This window comes from Triticum aestivum, chromosome 2D (genome assembly GCF_018294505.1).
Source record: "Triticum aestivum cultivar Chinese Spring chromosome 2D, IWGSC CS RefSeq v2.1, whole genome shotgun sequence".
Classification (NCBI taxonomy): domain Eukaryota; kingdom Viridiplantae; phylum Streptophyta; class Magnoliopsida; order Poales; family Poaceae; genus Triticum; species Triticum aestivum.
In genome coordinates, this window is record NC_057799.1 from 574,150,264 (window position 1) to 574,167,978 (window position 17,715).

The 17,715-nt window shown below is 44.2% G+C and overlaps 1 protein-coding gene and 1 long non-coding RNA gene across 2 annotated transcripts; one reads left to right on the top strand and one right to left on the bottom strand.

Moving 5' to 3' along the window:
- The first annotated feature begins 1,278 nt into the window (after positions 1-1,278).
- On the top strand, positions 1,279-6,912 carry LOC123054607 (nucleolin 2). The gene is made up of 20 exons (XM_044478412.1): positions 1,279-1,461; positions 2,039-2,139; positions 2,225-2,397; positions 2,604-2,801; positions 2,907-3,077; positions 3,744-3,830; positions 3,936-4,031; positions 4,174-4,251; positions 4,338-4,436; positions 4,564-4,647; positions 4,726-4,785; positions 4,883-4,951; positions 5,023-5,166; positions 5,255-5,346; positions 5,423-5,540; positions 5,652-5,740; positions 5,823-5,907; positions 6,010-6,101; positions 6,212-6,561; positions 6,661-6,912. The coding sequence occupies exons 2-20, from the start codon at positions 2,058-2,060 to the stop codon at positions 6,687-6,689; spliced, it is 2,196 nt and encodes a 731-aa protein (XP_044334347.1). The 5' UTR covers positions 1,279-1,461; positions 2,039-2,057; the 3' UTR covers positions 6,690-6,912.
- A 2,256-nt stretch (positions 6,913-9,168) lies between these two features.
- LOC123050064 (uncharacterized) lies at positions 9,169-17,058 on the bottom strand. Its single transcript, XR_006423704.1, has 3 exons — positions 16,325-17,058; positions 16,115-16,201; positions 9,169-9,920 (listed from the first exon to the last, which is right to left on the bottom strand). It is a non-coding gene; the product is annotated as an uncharacterized lncRNA (long non-coding RNA).
- Positions 17,059-17,715: the final 657 nt, after the last annotated feature.

Below are 17,715 nucleotides of genomic sequence, written 5' to 3' on the forward strand. Positions count from 1 at the left end.
CGTCAACCACCGGCTGCCAATCCGAGCGAGTGAGCTGCTTGATAGAAAGCAGCATGCCAAGATAATTACACAGGAAGGAATCCAAGCACCATGGCAAAGCAGCCGCCACTCTCTCCGAGTCTGTCTCATTAGAGCGTATCATGATGGCAGACGACTTGGCGAAGTTGACGTGTAGTCCGGAAGCAGTGCCAAACATTTGTAGTGCAGAACTAGTAAAGCACAGATCAGCAATAGTCGGTCTGATGAAGAGAATAACGTCATCTGCGTAGATCGACAACCTTTGGAAAGGCGTGCACCCTGGCATAGCACTAATCGCGCCCCATTCTTGCGCTTTCACAATCATAGCTGTGAGGGCGTCCTATCACTCGTCATCAGTCTGATTTCGATCCGCTACACAAGCAGGTCATTGCATTGCGTCACCGCCTCTAGGATACTTGGTTGGCCTCCGCTTGCAAGCTTCACCTACTCCTCACAACATCCGTTGATTCAATTGTAGCCAGTATGGCTCTTAAATCTCGTGCTTCCTTATACTGTTTCTAGCATAAATCGCCACGACGTGTATTTTATGATCCAGATGTTATACATACATATAGCACTATGTAAGTTCAACGAAATCACATATCCGAGAAAGATTAGCGCCATTCAAGACATGTAATTTGCATTGCAACATTAATTCCTACTTTTTTTATTAGTAGCACATCAGATATATTGTTTTCTTTCCATTGATATGATCAAAGGCAAGATCCTCTACAAATTTGATTAGAGAACTGATCATACTAAGTAAGTTGATTTCATAGTTACACATTAAGTCCAAGGCATCTTTTCCTGCAAAACATCTCTTATTTTTATTTTCTTACTCCTTTTCTCCTTACAGTGCGCCCCTCTCTCTCAAATTGTTTATACTAAACTAACATCCGGCTGCAATGTGCGGGATATTGTCTAGTTATAGATATAGATGTGCCCCGCAGAAAAACCATTTCGATTTTTGTAGAACACAAATAAATATTTTGAATGCGACGGACTCTTTTTTTTGAACCATGTGATGGATTTTGATGCTAGACAGAAACGTTGGGCCGGCGCTGCACAAGGCCCAGGCACGCGGTCCCCAGCAAGCTCGCACGGACGAAGGCCCACAGGCGAAGGAAAAAAAACATAGGCAGGTTTACAGACACACCCCAGTACTAATCCACTATTTCCAATATCACACCCCAAGCCGAGCATTCGCGGGGGCCACGAAAAACACCAAAGCAGGCGAGGGGAAAGAAACGCAAAAATCGCATATCTCGCGGCCGGAGGGCGTGGCCCTCAATCAATCGGGAGACCCGGTGCGGTGCCTCGCCCTTCCTATAAACACCGAGCCGCCGCCGTCTGCCTCGCCCAAACCCTCCCCAAAACCCTAGCTGATTCGGGGAACTAGGGTTCCTCCCCGCCTCCACAGCCGCCGCCGCCTAGCTCCCGCCGGTGAGTCGCCCCTCTCCCCCCGTCGACCCGTTTATTTCGCTGTTCCGTGCTCCGCCGCGTCGATCGTACCCGTGCTGATCGGTGAACTTCGGGCGCTCGTGATTCGGCGACCTGAATTCCGAGGAGTGGCCGCTCCGCGGGCAGCTCCGTGGCGTGGTCGAGTTCGCAGCTGCGTCGCCCGTAGCTGGTAGGGCTGATTTTGTGTTCGCTGCGAGGTTGGTCGGTTCGAATCGTTTGTACCTGTAGGACGCTCTCCGATTTTTTGGTTTTAATCCTCTACGAGACAAAATCCTTTGCAATTGTCGGGCGGGTAGGATTCAGCCCGAGATATGCCCTGATTTTGCTTAGCCATAGAATTTTTTTGCAGTACTAGTCCTGTGCTGCTTCGTTATGCTGTTCTGTGTTTATGTCTAGTTGCTGGTATTAACGGGCTGCCCATGATTCGATGAAAACTTACCCTGAGAAATTCTGTAGCTTGCGTAGATGGGTAGATGAATTGTTTTCCCATACCAGGGTAGATGAATTGTGCGATGTTTGTGTTTGTTGCTCCTAAGTTGACGCCCATCTCCTTGTGCAGGGCTTAGAAAATACATACTATGGGCAAGTCGAGCAAGAAGTCTGCTGTTGAGGTTGCACCTGCCGCTGGGCTGGTCCCAGGTGGAAAATCTGGAAAGAAAGGTTTATATTTGAGTAACCATATGTCTCCTTGTTTCTATTTAGTAATATGATTCTGTGGCATAACTCTTGTGATCTCAATTTGCAGGCAAGAGGAATGCGGAAGATGACATCGAGAAGGCTGTCAGTGCCAAGAAGCAGAAAACTGCCCCTGAGAAGGCCGTGCCTGTGAAGAATGATCTTAAAGTCAAGAAGAAGCTCCCTCCAAAGAAGGTCGAGAGCAGCAGTTCTGATGAGGATTCTTCAGAATCCGAAGATGAGGTGCTTCACCTGTTCTTCTCTTTGCCTTCTTTTTTGTTAAATAGTAACATGCATTGTGTATTGGAAGTTTATTATCTTGGAAATGATACTACATAGAATTATTCCGCATGAAGATAATTTGCATTCATTGCTTGTGTCATTGTTGTCACCTAGGTGTATATTTTCACTACTCTCTGAAAACACTTTTCTAAATAAATCTTTCCCAGGTGATGGTTCAACCAAAGAAGGCTGCACCGTCTGCTAAACAGGAGTCCAGCTCTGATAGCAGCGATGAGAGCAGTTCTGATGACGAACCTGCAAAAAAGCCTGCTACTGCTTCAAAGAAACCTGCTGCACTTGCTAGCAATGGTTCAAAGAAAGTCAAGTCTGACAGCAGCAGCTCTGACAGCAGCTCCGATGAGGATGTGAGTGTTTTAGTGAAATGTTCATAATTATTCTTTCTCCTTTTCTATCTAATCTGCATGTGATTTCCTCTTAATTTTCACTTATTTCTGTATCATCTTTCCCAGGTGATGGTCCCACCCAAGAAGGCTGCACAATCTGCTAAACAGGAGTCCAGCTCTGAAGGTAGTGATGAGAGCAGCTCCGATGATGAACCTGCAAAGAAACCTGCTGCCGCTTCAAAGAAACCTGCTGCAAAGACTGAAGATTCAGATAGCAGCAGCTCTGATGAGGATGAAGTGAGTTTTTGTTTCCATGACATCTTCATAATTATTCTTTCCCTTCTATTGCCTAATATGAGTTGTTACATAGTCCTCAAATTTTCTTTCTTGTCTCATTGTATGTTAAACTTCAAGCTTATGCTATTAGCTAGATATGTTCGTTGTTTTATTTCCCTTGATGGACCTCTTGCTGATGCAATATGAAAATAGGTTCTGTTTTTGCTCCAGATTTTTAATTTGTATGTTTTTCCACAACAACACATCTTAGTTGAGACCTTGAACTGCTAAATTAGTTCTGAGCTGTGTCTTGTGTGCTAAAGGAAAAGTGTATGTTGAGTTTATTTTGTATTGAAGTAATGAATATGGTGCATGACTATTGTATATCTAAATCAATAAATTTGTGAATGCTTACAAAAGGTATTGTAATGATTATTGTTTGGCATATAATGAATGAACTTGAGCTGATTTTAATTTCCAAAAATACTAACATAACACATGGGTACACTCAATTCTGAACTCAACCACTAGCACTGTTATATGAATAATGAATCAGACAGTGAGTACTCTATGTGCTTGGTCTCATACTTCCCATTGTTGCTATCATGGTTATTTTGCGGAGTATGCACAAAGTGCCAGTCTTCACCAGCAATATTTTGTTAGTCCTGAGTGTAACAATGTATGCAGGATATGCTTCCCGCTAAAGCACCAGCAACAGCCAAGAAGATTGAAGAATCCAGTGAAAGTTCTGATTCTGAAAGCTCTGACTCTGAGGTAGTCATTTAACTACTGATTTCGAAGTGGAAGCTTCATCTTTAAGTAGCACTTTTAAATATTATTTTGCCTGATTTCACCATGTTTCACTTAATTGGTTTTCAGAAGCCAGCTACTGAAGTGAAGAATTCTGTGGTTGCCACTGCACAAAAGAAAAACCAGGACGGCTCTGACAGTGATTCTGATGATTCATCAGATGAGGTAAGATCATATTTCTAGCAATGTATCTCTATGTGAGATAATTGAGTACAAAAGCATAAGACGTATTCTTGCACTTGCCATTCCCCTTATCTTGTCGTTTAATTCTCAGATTTGTTGGTCCTAACTGGATAAACATTTTCAGGATATGGCCACTAAAAAACCAGTAGCCAAGAAAGTGGTAGAATCCAGTGAAAGTTCTGATTCTGACTCTGAGGAGGAGGTAATCAGCCTACTAGTTATATGAAAACTAAGGCTTCATCATTCTTTCTTCATAATGTGATACTAACATTTTCAATATATTTCCAGGATACCACTGCTAAACCAGTTCAATCTTCCAAGGCTGGTAAGAAGGGCAAAGAATCTAGTGATAGCTCAGATTCTGACTCAGATTCAGATTCTGAAGAAGTAAGTTCTCTGTTGTACTTGTTTACTCTTGGTAACTTCTTGTGATATTTGTCTTTCACATTGTTTCGCTGCTAGCAAAATCTTCTGTCTGTACCATCTTTCTAATGCGGTTACTTTCTGTGTCCAGGATACCACCGCTAAAACAGTCTCTGTAAAGAAAGAAGAATCTAGTGGCAGCTCAGATAGTGACTCGGATTCAGATTCTGATGAAGTAAGTGTTCTGTTACTTGCTTACTCCTGGTCACTTTTTTGTTGTGCAGTGTTTAAAATTCCTTCCAATGTTTTGCAGCCAGCAAAATCTACTATTCCTGCGAAGAGGCCTCTGACAACAGAGAAAAAGAGTGAACATGTACGCATAATTTTTAAATTTTTATTTTCTTGAAAGCATCGTCTTCTGTGATATTTGTCGTACATTAAATGATCTTGTTGTAATTCAATATTTGCAGTCCAAGGATGATTCTGATGATAGTTCTGATGAGAGTGATGAGGAAGAGCCTCCACAAAAGAAGCCTAAGGTGCTTATTTTTGGTGTTTGCTTTTCCGTCTGAAGATTTTGATCCATATTGCATTTCTTACTCTATTTCAGGATTCATCTTCTGGTGCTGCCAAGCCAGTCTCTAAGGCTGCCAAGAAAGAAAGCAGTGATGATGATGACAGTTCTGAAGAGAGCTCTGACAGTGATGAGGAAAAGAGTAAATCGGTGTCAGTGGCAAAACCCAAGCAGAACGAAGTATAGTTTGAGTATATTTATGCTGTTCTAATTTTTCCTCTTATGTTTGATGGATGCTTGACTTCAACCTTGACTTTATTTGTTGCAGCCAAAAACTCCTGCCAGCAGTGGTCAAGCTACTACTGGGTCAAAGACCCTTTTTGTTGGGAATCTGTCATACAATGTGGAGACTGAACAAGTGTAAGTTTGTGAGATGTGCTATTATTGCATCTTTTCTGAAAGATGTTCTTAACTTAATTTGTTCCACATTCTGTAGGAAGCAATTTTTTGGGGAGGCTGGTGAGGTTATGGATATTCGTTTTGCTACCGCTGATGATGGGAGCTTCAAGGGTTTTGCACATGTTGAATTTGCTACAACTGAAGCTGCTCAAAAGGTACTTCACTATGTTTTTTTGTGATCCATGTAGTCTCATCAGCTGATCTGTGAAGTAAGCTTTTAATTGCCATCTAATTCTATTTGGTTATCCATGTTCTGACGCTGTTAGGCATACGAATTAAATGGAGGAGATTTGGCGGGGAGGCCTGTCAGGCTTGATTTTGCTCGTGAGCGAGGCGCTATTACTCCTGGCAGCGGGTTATTTTCTATCCCGCCGATTATCTACCTAGAAATTGCCTGGACATGCTAACCATGGATGCGCCTAATTTTCTGTGTTCAGGAGGGACAATAGTTCTTTCAAGAAGCCTGGTCAAAGCAATACCGCTTTTGTTAGAGGATTTGATTCATCTCTTGGGGAGGAAGAGGTAATTCAAAGCGTTAAACATGTCTTTTTGTGGTAAAATCTGATTGATTTGACCGAGTTAAAAGTTTGAGTCTTGTTATATCTAAATGTTTTCTGTCACCAGATCCGAAGCTCGCTTCAAGGGCATTTTAGCTCATGTGGAGATATTAGAAGAGTTTCAATCCCAAAGGATTATGATACTGGCGCAAGCAAAGGGTAAGTTCTTTGCCCAAAGCGCTCTGGCATATAAAATGCACCTGCTCCTAGGTCGACCCGTATCCTCGTATCTTGTAATTGACTCTTGGCTGCTTGGTTTGGTCCTGCAGGATAGCGTACATAGAATTTGATGACATCAGTTCTTTGCCCAAAGCGCTCGAGCTGAACGGGTCTAACATTGGAGAAGGCTTAAGCTTGTTTGTTGATGAAGCCAAGCCTAGGGCTGATAACAGAGATGGCGCTGATAGTGGTAACAGGAGCGCAGGAAGATTTAATGGGGGCGGGGGCCGCAGAGGAAGATTTGACGGGGGCGGGGGCCGCAGAGGTGGAAGGTTTGACGGGGGTGCGGGCCGCAGAGGTGGTGGAAGATTTGGCCGGGGTGACAGAGGCGGCCGGAGTGACAGGGGCCGTGGTCGGGGTGGTGCACCCCCCAGGCAGAGTGCTGGCACACCTAGTGCAGGTAACGTCCCCCCTACATGAACACCAGTCTGCTCTAGTTTCATTTGCTTTCTGGCTGAGAAGTACTGGTGTTGACATTTGTTTGTTGTTTCTTTGGCAGGGAAGAAGATAACTTTCGGTGATGACTGAGCTTGGTGTCTCCGCTTGAAATCGCGCAGAAACTCCAACCCACCCCTAGTGAAATGTCGAACATTTCCTTTTTGCCTGGAGACTCGTACTTGCTGTTTTTAATATTATCTTATTATTATTATTGTGGACCGTGGTGGTTATCTGCCAGACTATGTCAGCTTTTTGGGAGATTTATACTCGATGAATTTTGGTCAGATATATATATTACCTCCTGGCTTGCTTTGGTGCTTTGTTTGACCTTTTAATATGCACATTTCATTTGTTTGCTTGGGGTATCCAACTTAGCTGAACAGCAGTGAGAAGCACTTAAAAGTGTTTGAACCCACCCCTGGAATTTTGCAGTTAATGCAATGGGAAAATCATTATACTGAATATTGTTGGCCCCAACTATGTGCTCGGCTGGGCCATGAGCTGTTGCAGCATGGCTCATGTTGCGAAACCTTTGCAAAGGCTCATGTTGCAATGCTCAGCTAGAACACCCTCTCGCACAGCACAGCAGTGAGAAGCACTTAAAAGTGTTTGAACCCACCCCTGGAATTTTGCAGTTAATGCAATGGGAAAATCATTATACTGAATATTGTTGGCCCCAACTATGTGCTCGGCTGGGCCATGAGCTGTTGCAGCATGGCTCATGTTGCGAAACCTTTGCAAAGGCTCATGTTGCAATGCTCAGCTAGAACACCCTCTCGCACAGCATAGCTGGTCGTGCAGCCCGCTACTTTGATGGATGCTGCTCAGTGTTGGCCTCCCAAAACATGGGGTTATGACATTGGCAGTGGTGGCTTGCAGTGCAGTGCTCGTCTCCAATTGACCGTGCTGCTCGGAGGAGGTTCCAACACCGGTGGTGTTGTGGCGCGTATTACAGTTATTTTGAAGTTATTCTAATCTCGTACATACACAAATTTACAATTATTCATCTACTACTGGAATTTGGATTTATTTTATTGATGCAAATTGGATTTGGATAGAAGGGTACATTCTTTCTAATACTAGTAAGCGTGCACTTGCAACGCACATATCGTTAAGAAGTTATTGTTCGATCTATCTAACATCTCCTAAACGGGTAAAAGCATCTACAATTTGACTAGGAAAATATGACCCACCCCCGTATGTCAGGTGACACATCCGAACGTCACATGCATACTATTGGTTGGGATGGAGAGAGAGAATAAAGAAAGAAAAAATTGGTCTAAGATGAGCCGCGTCCAATGTAGTAGCCTCATTTGTTCCCCATATATGAAATGATTTTGAGGGCCAGCCAGCCTTTTTCTACTCTCCTGGGTCCTGGCAAGGGGCACAAAGTGCAGGAGGGGCTGGGCCTTAGATGCTCTAAGTGCGACGGTTTGCTCCCCGCATCCTCCGACACCACCCCGGAATAATACGCCCTCGTCTCTTCCGACCTTGCTCACGCTCCAGTGAACCGAAAAGTTATAAACAACATGCCATTCCTGGAATATGTTATCTTTCGATGGAAGCAACAATCTATTGATCATCATTAAAAGAGTGTATGATGTTAGTTACAAACAGCTAACTAACAAGATCAGGGTATTCACCCAAATTCTTACCAACACAGTTAGTTCATGCACAAATTTATTGCTCTCTTTCCCTCACACACAACTTCATTTAAAATAAAATGAGGTAACCAAGTCTTCAGATGGTTAATCTCTTTGTAGACGTTCCCGATGTGCCATATTCAGAACGTCTTGGCCTATATGAATTACCTTTTACCAACAACTTCAAAACCACAATTATCTAATTTGAAACCACAATTCCCATGTTTAGGCCCTGTTTGTTTGGGCTTTTACTTTTGCTTTTGCAACTTTTCCACTTTGGCAAAAAAAAAAACTCCTAAATAGGTAGGTGCTTTTTGCTTCGCCTTTTGGCTTATACCACCATATAACGATATTGATTCATAAGCACAAAACCGAAGCAAATAGCCCCTATTTAGGAGCTTTCATGGCTTTTTTTTTTGCCAAAGTAGAAAAGCTGCAAAAGCAGAAGCAAAGGCCCAAACAAACAGGGCCTTAGTCTTTTCAAGCAGTATAATGATACTTGCTGCCAAGTGAAACATACAAATAGCTAAGAAATATCAAGATGTCCCACGAGATTACTAATAATAGAGAGTTTGTTTGCATATAGATCACTGGATTTCTGCTAACAAATAATGGCTGAAACTTTACTTTAAAATGCAATGCTTGAATGTAGCAAAAACTCGTTTCCTTCTTTTCCGAGAACATACAAGAGAACTGTGTGTATAAATATATTAAGAAGAGAATAGTACATCAACATAATGAAGGCCGACAATAGCAACGACGCCACTAAGTTTAAACAACTGTGAAACAAAAGGAAGACAAGACCTGAAACTACACATTGTTTTCTCTTCAGCAAAATATTTTCTATGGAAAAATCGAGCTATAACTTATAGGTAGCACAACATAACTTTCCATATATTTCAAGTTTGGTCAGACCACAACAAGAGAGCAATCAGTCTGAGACTGATACTTGGGTAGAGGCACTCCAGGAGTGCCATAAACTAACTTCAATATGCTCCTTCTCTCTTACCAACACAAGGTTTAAGCTCAACTCACCCCAAAGAGAAAAGTGAACTATAAACTTTAGGCTAAAATATACATGCAAATGTTAATCATATAAACTGGAATTATGTGCACTGTGAGCAGAAAACTTCATATGGAGGCTGGCCTTATGTTTCTATAGAGAAGAGACACGTAAAAAAAAGATACATCAGCATGCATCACGTTTTTGTTGACAAAAAATTCAGATGAACAAAGTCGAACACTGATATTACTATCATTTTTAAACTTTCACCATTAGTTATGCAAATCAAGTGTGTGTCTGTTATTTTCCACCAAGAGCATTACAAGCATCACAAATTCGACAAGCATGGGCTGAAGTGTTATAACTGGAAGTAAAAAATAATAATGGTTCTAACTGTATATGATTAATTAGAGTAAACAGAAACGCTAACAGAAACAACGATTGACCTTGATTAATTAGAGTAAACAGAAACGCTAACAGAAGAAGCAGGTGTACTGGAACATGAAGACCATGATTCTAACTGTCTGATCCAACTGATCCAGCACTATGCGCTCCATCTCGATGTAGGACATATTTGTTCTCCTTGGTGGTCAACTTCAAATACGCCCATGATGCTGTACACGTAGATGTTCCCTGCATCCCTCTTCTCAGCTCTCAGAACCTGCCAACAGTCGCCTAGAAAATAAAAAACATAAAAAGTTAATTATTTATGTATATTAGCAATTTGGGATGGATTTGCGTTGTCCATCCTGTAATATTTTGTAGTATCCAAATACTTTGCCTGCTCTTTGGTGAAGCACAGAGCCACTACATTAAATAGTTTATGTGTTGTTATTTCAGAGAATGTATTATATAATGCAACTGTTAGGTTGATCTCTCTCCCGTTCGAACCCAACGGGTCGAACGGGCCCCTGACTCGCGCCCTGATCGGGGGCACCCAACCAAACCATGGTTGGTGGGCCCCTGTAACCCGCGCTATATAAACAGAGGTGGGGGCCGGGGCACGACTTACGAGGTTAATCGCTGCCACAATCCCCACCTACAATCCCTACCGATCTAGGGTTAGCGCGGTGCTCACGGGAAGCTCCACCACCGCCGCCGTCCACTCTCTGTCCACATCGTCACCGGCCCCTACTTCACCATGGCCGGCACTGGATCGAGCTCGTCTGGACAGGTAGAAGGTAGGTTCACCGGAATGATCTAACCTATCCGATCCAAAGCAATCTATCAATGGTATCAGGCCATGCTAGGCTATGATTTTCGGTGCAAAGTATAAACAAAGAAAGAAAAAGGATCCCTTCCCCAAGAACCCTAAACAGGGCAAAGAAAAATCCCTCAACGGACAAAGAAGCGCCGCCGCAAGCCGCGCCTGTTCCTCTCGATCCGGACGCGCATCGGCACGCCGGGGCGTCGGACGAAGAACTACCGGAGCCAGCTCAACGGCGTGCCGGCAACGAAAAGAAAAAGACAAAAAAAGGGGGGTAGGCACCGCAGCCAAACCGCTCGACGGCGGCGCGCTCACCGCAAGGCGGACGCGCAGCCGGCGAAGGGGATGGCCACGACGCTGCATCGAAACCCGCAGCATCTCTCTCTCTCTCTCTCTCTCTCTGTTGCTGCATGCAGTAGTAGAGCAGAGGAGTAGAAGGGAGGAAAGGGGGGGAGGGAGAAGAGCTGGCCAGGGAACGGCGGAGCTCAACCCCGTCTCCGGCTGCCGGCGACCGGCGTCAAACGCAACGGCGCAGTCGGGAGCGAGAGAAGGGGAGCAGAGGTGGCCGCGAGCGTCCCCCCTCTCTCTCTCTCTCAAAGGAGAGGCCGGGGGGAAGAGATGCGGCCAGGCTCGCGCGGTGGTGGGCGCCATCGCCAGCGGCTCGACCGGACCGGCGCGGCGCGGTCGCCCGACGACCGGGACAACGACGGATCGAGAGAGGCTGAGCGGCGCGCGAGGAGAAAGGGGGGCGAACGGACTGGGTTTCGTTCCGATCGCTGCGGTGGGTCGGTTTTGTTCGAGCGAGAAGGACGCTGCGCCGTCCGATCGAGCTGAACGGCCCTGATTGAAAACCTAACCCCGCTCCGGGCCTTCTGGGCCGAAAGTGGAGGCCTCGGCGGCCGGGCCGCGCTGGACCGAGGCCGGCTGTGCGGCTGAGCCGCGTCCTATACCGAGGCGCTCGGGCGGCCGAGCGGTGCTCGCCCAGCAGGCTAGTGGGCCGCGGGCCGCGCAGTTAAGGCTGCGAGCGGCGCGTGCGTTTGCAGGCCGTGGGACGGGCTGTGCTAGCAAAGAGGCCCGACAGCGTTCCTTTTATTCATTTTCCAACGAAATTTTTTGTTTAGTAAATAGCAAAGTAAACAGAAAAAGTTTCTGAGAATGAAAATTTTCAGAAAAGGAAATGTTCATGAATTTTATAAAGAAAATAATAAAGTTCATGAATTTTCTATTTTGTCAAAGAAAAGTTTCTGTAAAGAATTAAAAGTTCATGAATTTTTATTCATGTTTTTCCGCTGCGTAAATAATTAATAGTGCTCTTTTACAAAGAAAATAGAAGTTTAGACAGAATTAAATTTTTAAGAGCCTGCTAAAGTGATGAATATGATTATGTTATTTTTTATGACCAACGTTGTTAATAACATGATCATGTTTTATTATTGAAAATAAAAGTGCTCTTTTAAAAGTGAAAAGAACTAAAGTAAAAGATTAAATTGTTGCTTCTCTAATGCTTTTTTGAACCAATTGGTTAAAATTGCTTAGAGAGTAAAAGAGTACAGAATTGTTTTTGAATAGAATATTGTAAAGTTTCCGTTGCAAAGTAAAAGTTTTATCCTCCAATTAAATTGGAACCAACGGGAAAATTTAATTGGAAGAAATGTTCTTAGCAATGTTTTTTCCCCTGTGGGTGAAATAAGATGCAGATAGTTTCCGCTATGACAAAAAGAAGATATTTGTTTTAAAGGTAAAACATGGTATTGTTATTTTCTGACCAACGTTGATGATAACAGTGCTATAATTCAATGAGTCTTATGTTCAAAGTTTAAATATTTGATAAATTTTGTATCAAAGTGATCAATTTTTAGAGAACGGATAAAGATCAAGAAATGATCTTGAACTAGAGAAATGTATATTTCTTGTTCCCGCTGCAATAAAGTAGATTCTTAGCAAAGTTGTTTAATACAAATACTATCATCACATTGTTTATGAGTTATATGCATTATTTCCATTTCCGCCCAACGGTGATATGGAATTAATGTAGAAGGATGATCTTTATTCTAATTCTGCCACAACGGTGATTTAGAATATAGAATAAAGTTTCAAAAGTTTAATGTGCATTTTTTTAACCAGACCAACGTAGGGTTATTTTTATGCCCATTATTGTTGATTATTGTCTAAGTTTTCTTAGACTAAAAGTTTTCCATGCTTTCATTCGTGAAAGCGAATGGCTGCGTACTTGTGACCCGAAAGATGACCAAGAAAGGTCATAACGTGAGGGAGTATGTTCTCTCTAAAGAATGGCATCAAAAGAAAAGAAATAGATCATTGAGAGTCTTGGTTGATGAATGTCTTTCATGTACTCTCTATGAAGAAGATTTTTCAGTCAACATGATTTGAGATGAAACAAGCAACATGCGTGTTTAATTTGACCAACGTCGGATCAAGCATGTGTGTCAAAGAGCATTCGGATTTATTCCTAAATTTGATGATTGAATATGCAGGCAAAAGAGCCAATTCTGGCATTTATGTTCCCTTACAGGGAATTACCCGCATGGAGGGAAAAGATGATTATGATAAAACCTGCATGGCGGGAAATGTTTGGGAAAATACCTGCGTAACGGGGTAAAGCTGACATAATATTATGTAAAAAATCCCGTACGGCGGGAGAAATTCTGGCAAGAGAAAGATATGATAACTCATGTGCTTTTAATGTATCCCACTCTGGGAGAAACGAATGGAGTAACTGAAAGGCGCAACTGTACACTTATGGATATGGTGCGCAACATGATGAGTTCTTCCAACTTGCCATTGGGATTATAGATGGAGGCGCTTAAAACCGCCATTCGCATTCTCAATAGAGTACCAAGCAAGTCGGTGCCCAAAACACCGTACGAGCTATGGACAGGAAGGGTGCCCTCCCTACAACACTTCAGGGTGTGGGGATGCCCTGCTGAGGCCAAAATGTTTAATCCAAACATTGCAAAGTTAGATCCCAAAACAGTGAGTTGCCACTTCATTGGCTATCCAGACAGATCAAAGGTTTTCGTTTCTACTGCCCAGACAGATATACAAAGTTTGTAGAAACGAGACATGCAGTCTTCTTAGAAGACGAAATGATGAGGGGGGGCTTGGTAGCTCGGAAAATTGATCTTGAGGAGAAGAGGGTGCATGCACCTAATCCGATGATTCAGGAGCCATTTTTCTCACTACCAGTTGCAACTCCACCCATGACAGCTATGGGGGAAGACCCGGAACCAGTCCGTCAGGAGCCGACTGAACCCGATGTTGACCATGAAAGGGAGGTGCAACAGCAAATTTTAGAAGAAGTGCCAGAAGTTGAGGCACAAAATGTGCCAGAAACTGAGGCCCTTAGAAGGTCTACAAGATCAAGAAAGTCAGCTATTTCTACTGACTTTAAAGTTTATAATACAGAAATGGTTCATATGGAAAAAGATCCCACCTCATATGAAGAAGCCATGAGAAGCCCTCATTCATCGAAGTGGATGAAGGCAATGGAAGACGAGATGAAATCGATGAGTTCCAAAGATGTTTGGGACTTAGAGGAAATTCCCAAAGGAGCCAAAACAGTAGGCTGTAAATGGGTCTACAAAATTAAGTATGACTCTAAAGGGAATATAGAAAAGTATAAAGCACGACTCGTGGCAAAAGGATTTACACAAAGAGAAGGGATATATTACAATGAGACATTTTCTCCAGTCTCATGTAAGGATTCCTTCAGAATCATAATGGCATTAGTTGCTCATTTTGATTTAGAGTTACATCAAATGGATGTTAAGACGGCATTTCTGAATGGTGATTTAAAAGAAAAGGTCTACATGAAACAACCCAAGGGTTTTATCATGGAAGGCAAGGAAAATATGGGATGCCGCCTGAAGAAATCCATTTATGGATTAAGACAAGCCTCTCGGCAGTGGTATCTAAAGTTTAATCAAACGATTAAAAGTTTTGGATTTAAAGAAAATATTGAGGATAATTGCATTTATGCAAAGTTTAAAAATGGGAAATATATTTTCCTAATCTTGTATGTGGATGATATCCTGCTTGCTAGTAGTGATGTTAGTCTACTACAAGAAACAAAGAAATACTTATCCTCAAATTTTGACATAACAGATGTTGGTGAAGCATCATATGTTTTGGGCATAGAAATTCACCGAGATAGGAACAATGGAGTCTTAGGACTATTTCAGAAAGCATATTTAGAAAAGGTTCTTAAAAAGTATAATATGCATGCGAGTAAAGCCACACCTGCTCCAATAGTCAAGGGCGATAGTTTTGGGAAATTCCAATGTCCCAAGAACCAGTATGAGATCGATCAAATGAAAGCAGTACCATATGCTTCGGCAGTTGGCAGCTTACAGTATGCACAAGTGTGCATTCGCCCTGACTTAGCTCTTATCACCGGGGTACTCGGTAGATATCAAGAGAATCTAGGCCTAGAGCACTGGAAGATGGTAAAGAAAGCATTGCGTTATGCGCAAGGCACGAAGGACTACATGCTAATATACAGGAGAAGTGATTCCCTAGAGATAAAAATGTATTCAGACGCAGATTTTGCGGGGGACATATTCACCCTCGCTGGGGGAGCTATTTCGTGGAAAAACTCCAAACAGTCGATAGTTGCATCATCCACGATGTATGCAGAATTCATAGCATGCTTCGAAGCCACGGGGCAGGCGATATGGCTAAAGAAATTTGTACCCGACTTGAAAGTGGTAGATTGCATTCACAAACCACTAAAGATGTACTGTGATAACCAGCCCGCAGTATTCTATGCTCACAACAACAAGTCAAGTAATGCTGCCAAAACAATAGAGATAAGGTATTATGTTGTGAAAGATGAAATCCAGGATCAAACTATAAGTCTCGAGCATATAAGGACAAAGGATATGCTTGCGGATCCGCTAACAAAAGGCTTACCACCCAATGTGTTCAAGGAACACTTAGCCGGCATGGGTTTAAGGGAAAGCCTTATGATTCCTGGATAGGCCCAAAAGGAACAGAATTTGTTTCTAAACATAAAGTATGTTGTAGCTGTATGATTCTAACGGCAATTAAGCCGTGACGATGAAACATGCTCTATGTACCAATATGTGATGAAACAGATAAACTAGAAAGTATAAAGTTAAAAGTAAAGTTGAGATCAAGGGGGAGAATGTTAGGTTGATCTCTCTCCCGTTCGAACCCAACGGGTCGAACGGGCCCTGACTCGCGCCCTGATTGGGGGCGCCCAACCAAACCATGGTTGGTGGGCCCCTGTGACCTGCGCTATATAAACAGAGGTGGGGGCCGGGGCACGACTTACGAGATTAATCGCTGCCACAATCCCCACCTACAATCCCTACCGATCTAGGGTTAGCGCGGTACTCACGGGAAGGTCCACCACCGCCACCGTCCACTCTCTGTCCACATCGTCACCAGCCCCTACTTCACCATGGCCGGCACTGGATCGAGCTCGTCTGGACAGGCAGAAGGTAGGTTCACCGGAATGATCTAACCTATCCGATCCAAAGCAATCTATCACATTGTAATATGAAAAACACTGAGATCACGGCTTGTGGTTACTATACTTAGGCCAAAAAAAGTGACTTGTATAGAAGGATACTCTCCAACTATTGCCATACAAAAAGGTGAAAGTGGGAAATATTACTTCACATCATCCGTGTATGCAGGCAATCATCAGACATCATACGGTTGCAAACTGTCATGAACTCTTCTCTAAAAAATATGAAGGCACCTGCCAAAGAGCCATGCACCATGCAAAAATCAGTAAATTCAAGAGTAGCACTGCCCATAACAAAAGCAGATACAGATTAGTAATCAAACTCTCAGGCTGGTTCAGTATATACATAGACCAAACCTGGATGATGCAGTGGCATTTGGTGAGTGGTGACACAGAGGCTGTTGGCAACTCTGAGATGGAGGGGATCAGGGAGCAATTACTCGCAGTCGTCGTCGCCTATCGGCATGACCATCCACGGTCAATCTTTGAGCATACGCTCATCCGTATCCAGACGTACGTGAGCAACTCCTGGACTCGTGGAAAGAAATAGCAGCGTAGGTCGCCACCGAGGCGGGCGGAGGAGCAGTCAGATTGCTGCACGGCGAGGTCGGCGAAGGAAGCGCGGCCGGCGAGGATCTGGTCGCGAAGCACGGCCAGGTCGGCGAAGGATGCGCGGCCGGCGAGGATCTGCTCGCGGCGCACGGCGGCATCGGCGCGCGTGGTGGCGGAGGTGACCCGGGACTCCTTGTGTGACGCCCGCACCGTCGCCTCCCCCGCCGCCGCCCATCTCTTCCTTCCACCGATTGGCTCCGTTCACTCGAGCCAGCAGAGGAGCAGCGGCAGGCGGTGGGGTGGCAATGGCGATTTTTTGGGAGAGACTGGATCGGGAGCCAGGCTCCTGGCGATCCCGCGGACGGATGACACGCTGCGATGGCAGGGTCCTGGGGGTTCCGTCGCGTCGCCTCCCTGCTCTTGCGATCACGCAGACGGATGCCACGCAGCTCGCGATGGCGATCGTGCGAGGTCGTGCTGTTGGTGAGCGGCGTCAAGGTTAAAGGCGAGGGGAGCTGATTTCGTTTTAGTTTCCTCAGTTTGAGATGAGAACCGCGTGATTGTAGGGGACGGACGCGGGGCTAGTAGTTATGTATTTCTCTTCTCGTGGATGGATGGTGGAGGTGGAATACGGCCAGTCATTGGAATTTGCTAAATCCACACAATAGATCTACAGAAACACTAACGTCCACACATGTGGGTGTTTGCATCTCGCCTGCACGCGTGCATCCGCGTCCGTTTATGGGTGCATGAATCTTGGCATGTTTGTGGTGCCACATAGGACTGAGCTGGTGTGTGGGCATTCATTCGGTCGCCCACACGTCTGTTTCACCACACGGAGGGCCGGTGTGTGGGCGTTTAGCAGTTCGCCCACACACCAGTTTTCACTCACGCACAAGGGCTGGTGTGTGGGCATTTTGCCATCTTGCCCACACGCTCGTCTCCTCGCCCACACCCAAACTGCCAGTTGCCATGCGTTTTGCAGTGTACATGGCAACTGCCCTAGTGTGCTTGCAAGCAGATGACAACTCTCTCTTTTTTTTTACCCGAACATGTCAGTTGCCATATGTTTTGCAGGCCACACGTCAACTGCCTCTAGTATGCTTGTAAGCAGATGACAACTCACTTTTTACGCGAACATGTTGTTTTGCCATGTCTCTTTGTAGCGCTACATGGCAACTGCTTAGTGTTAGTAG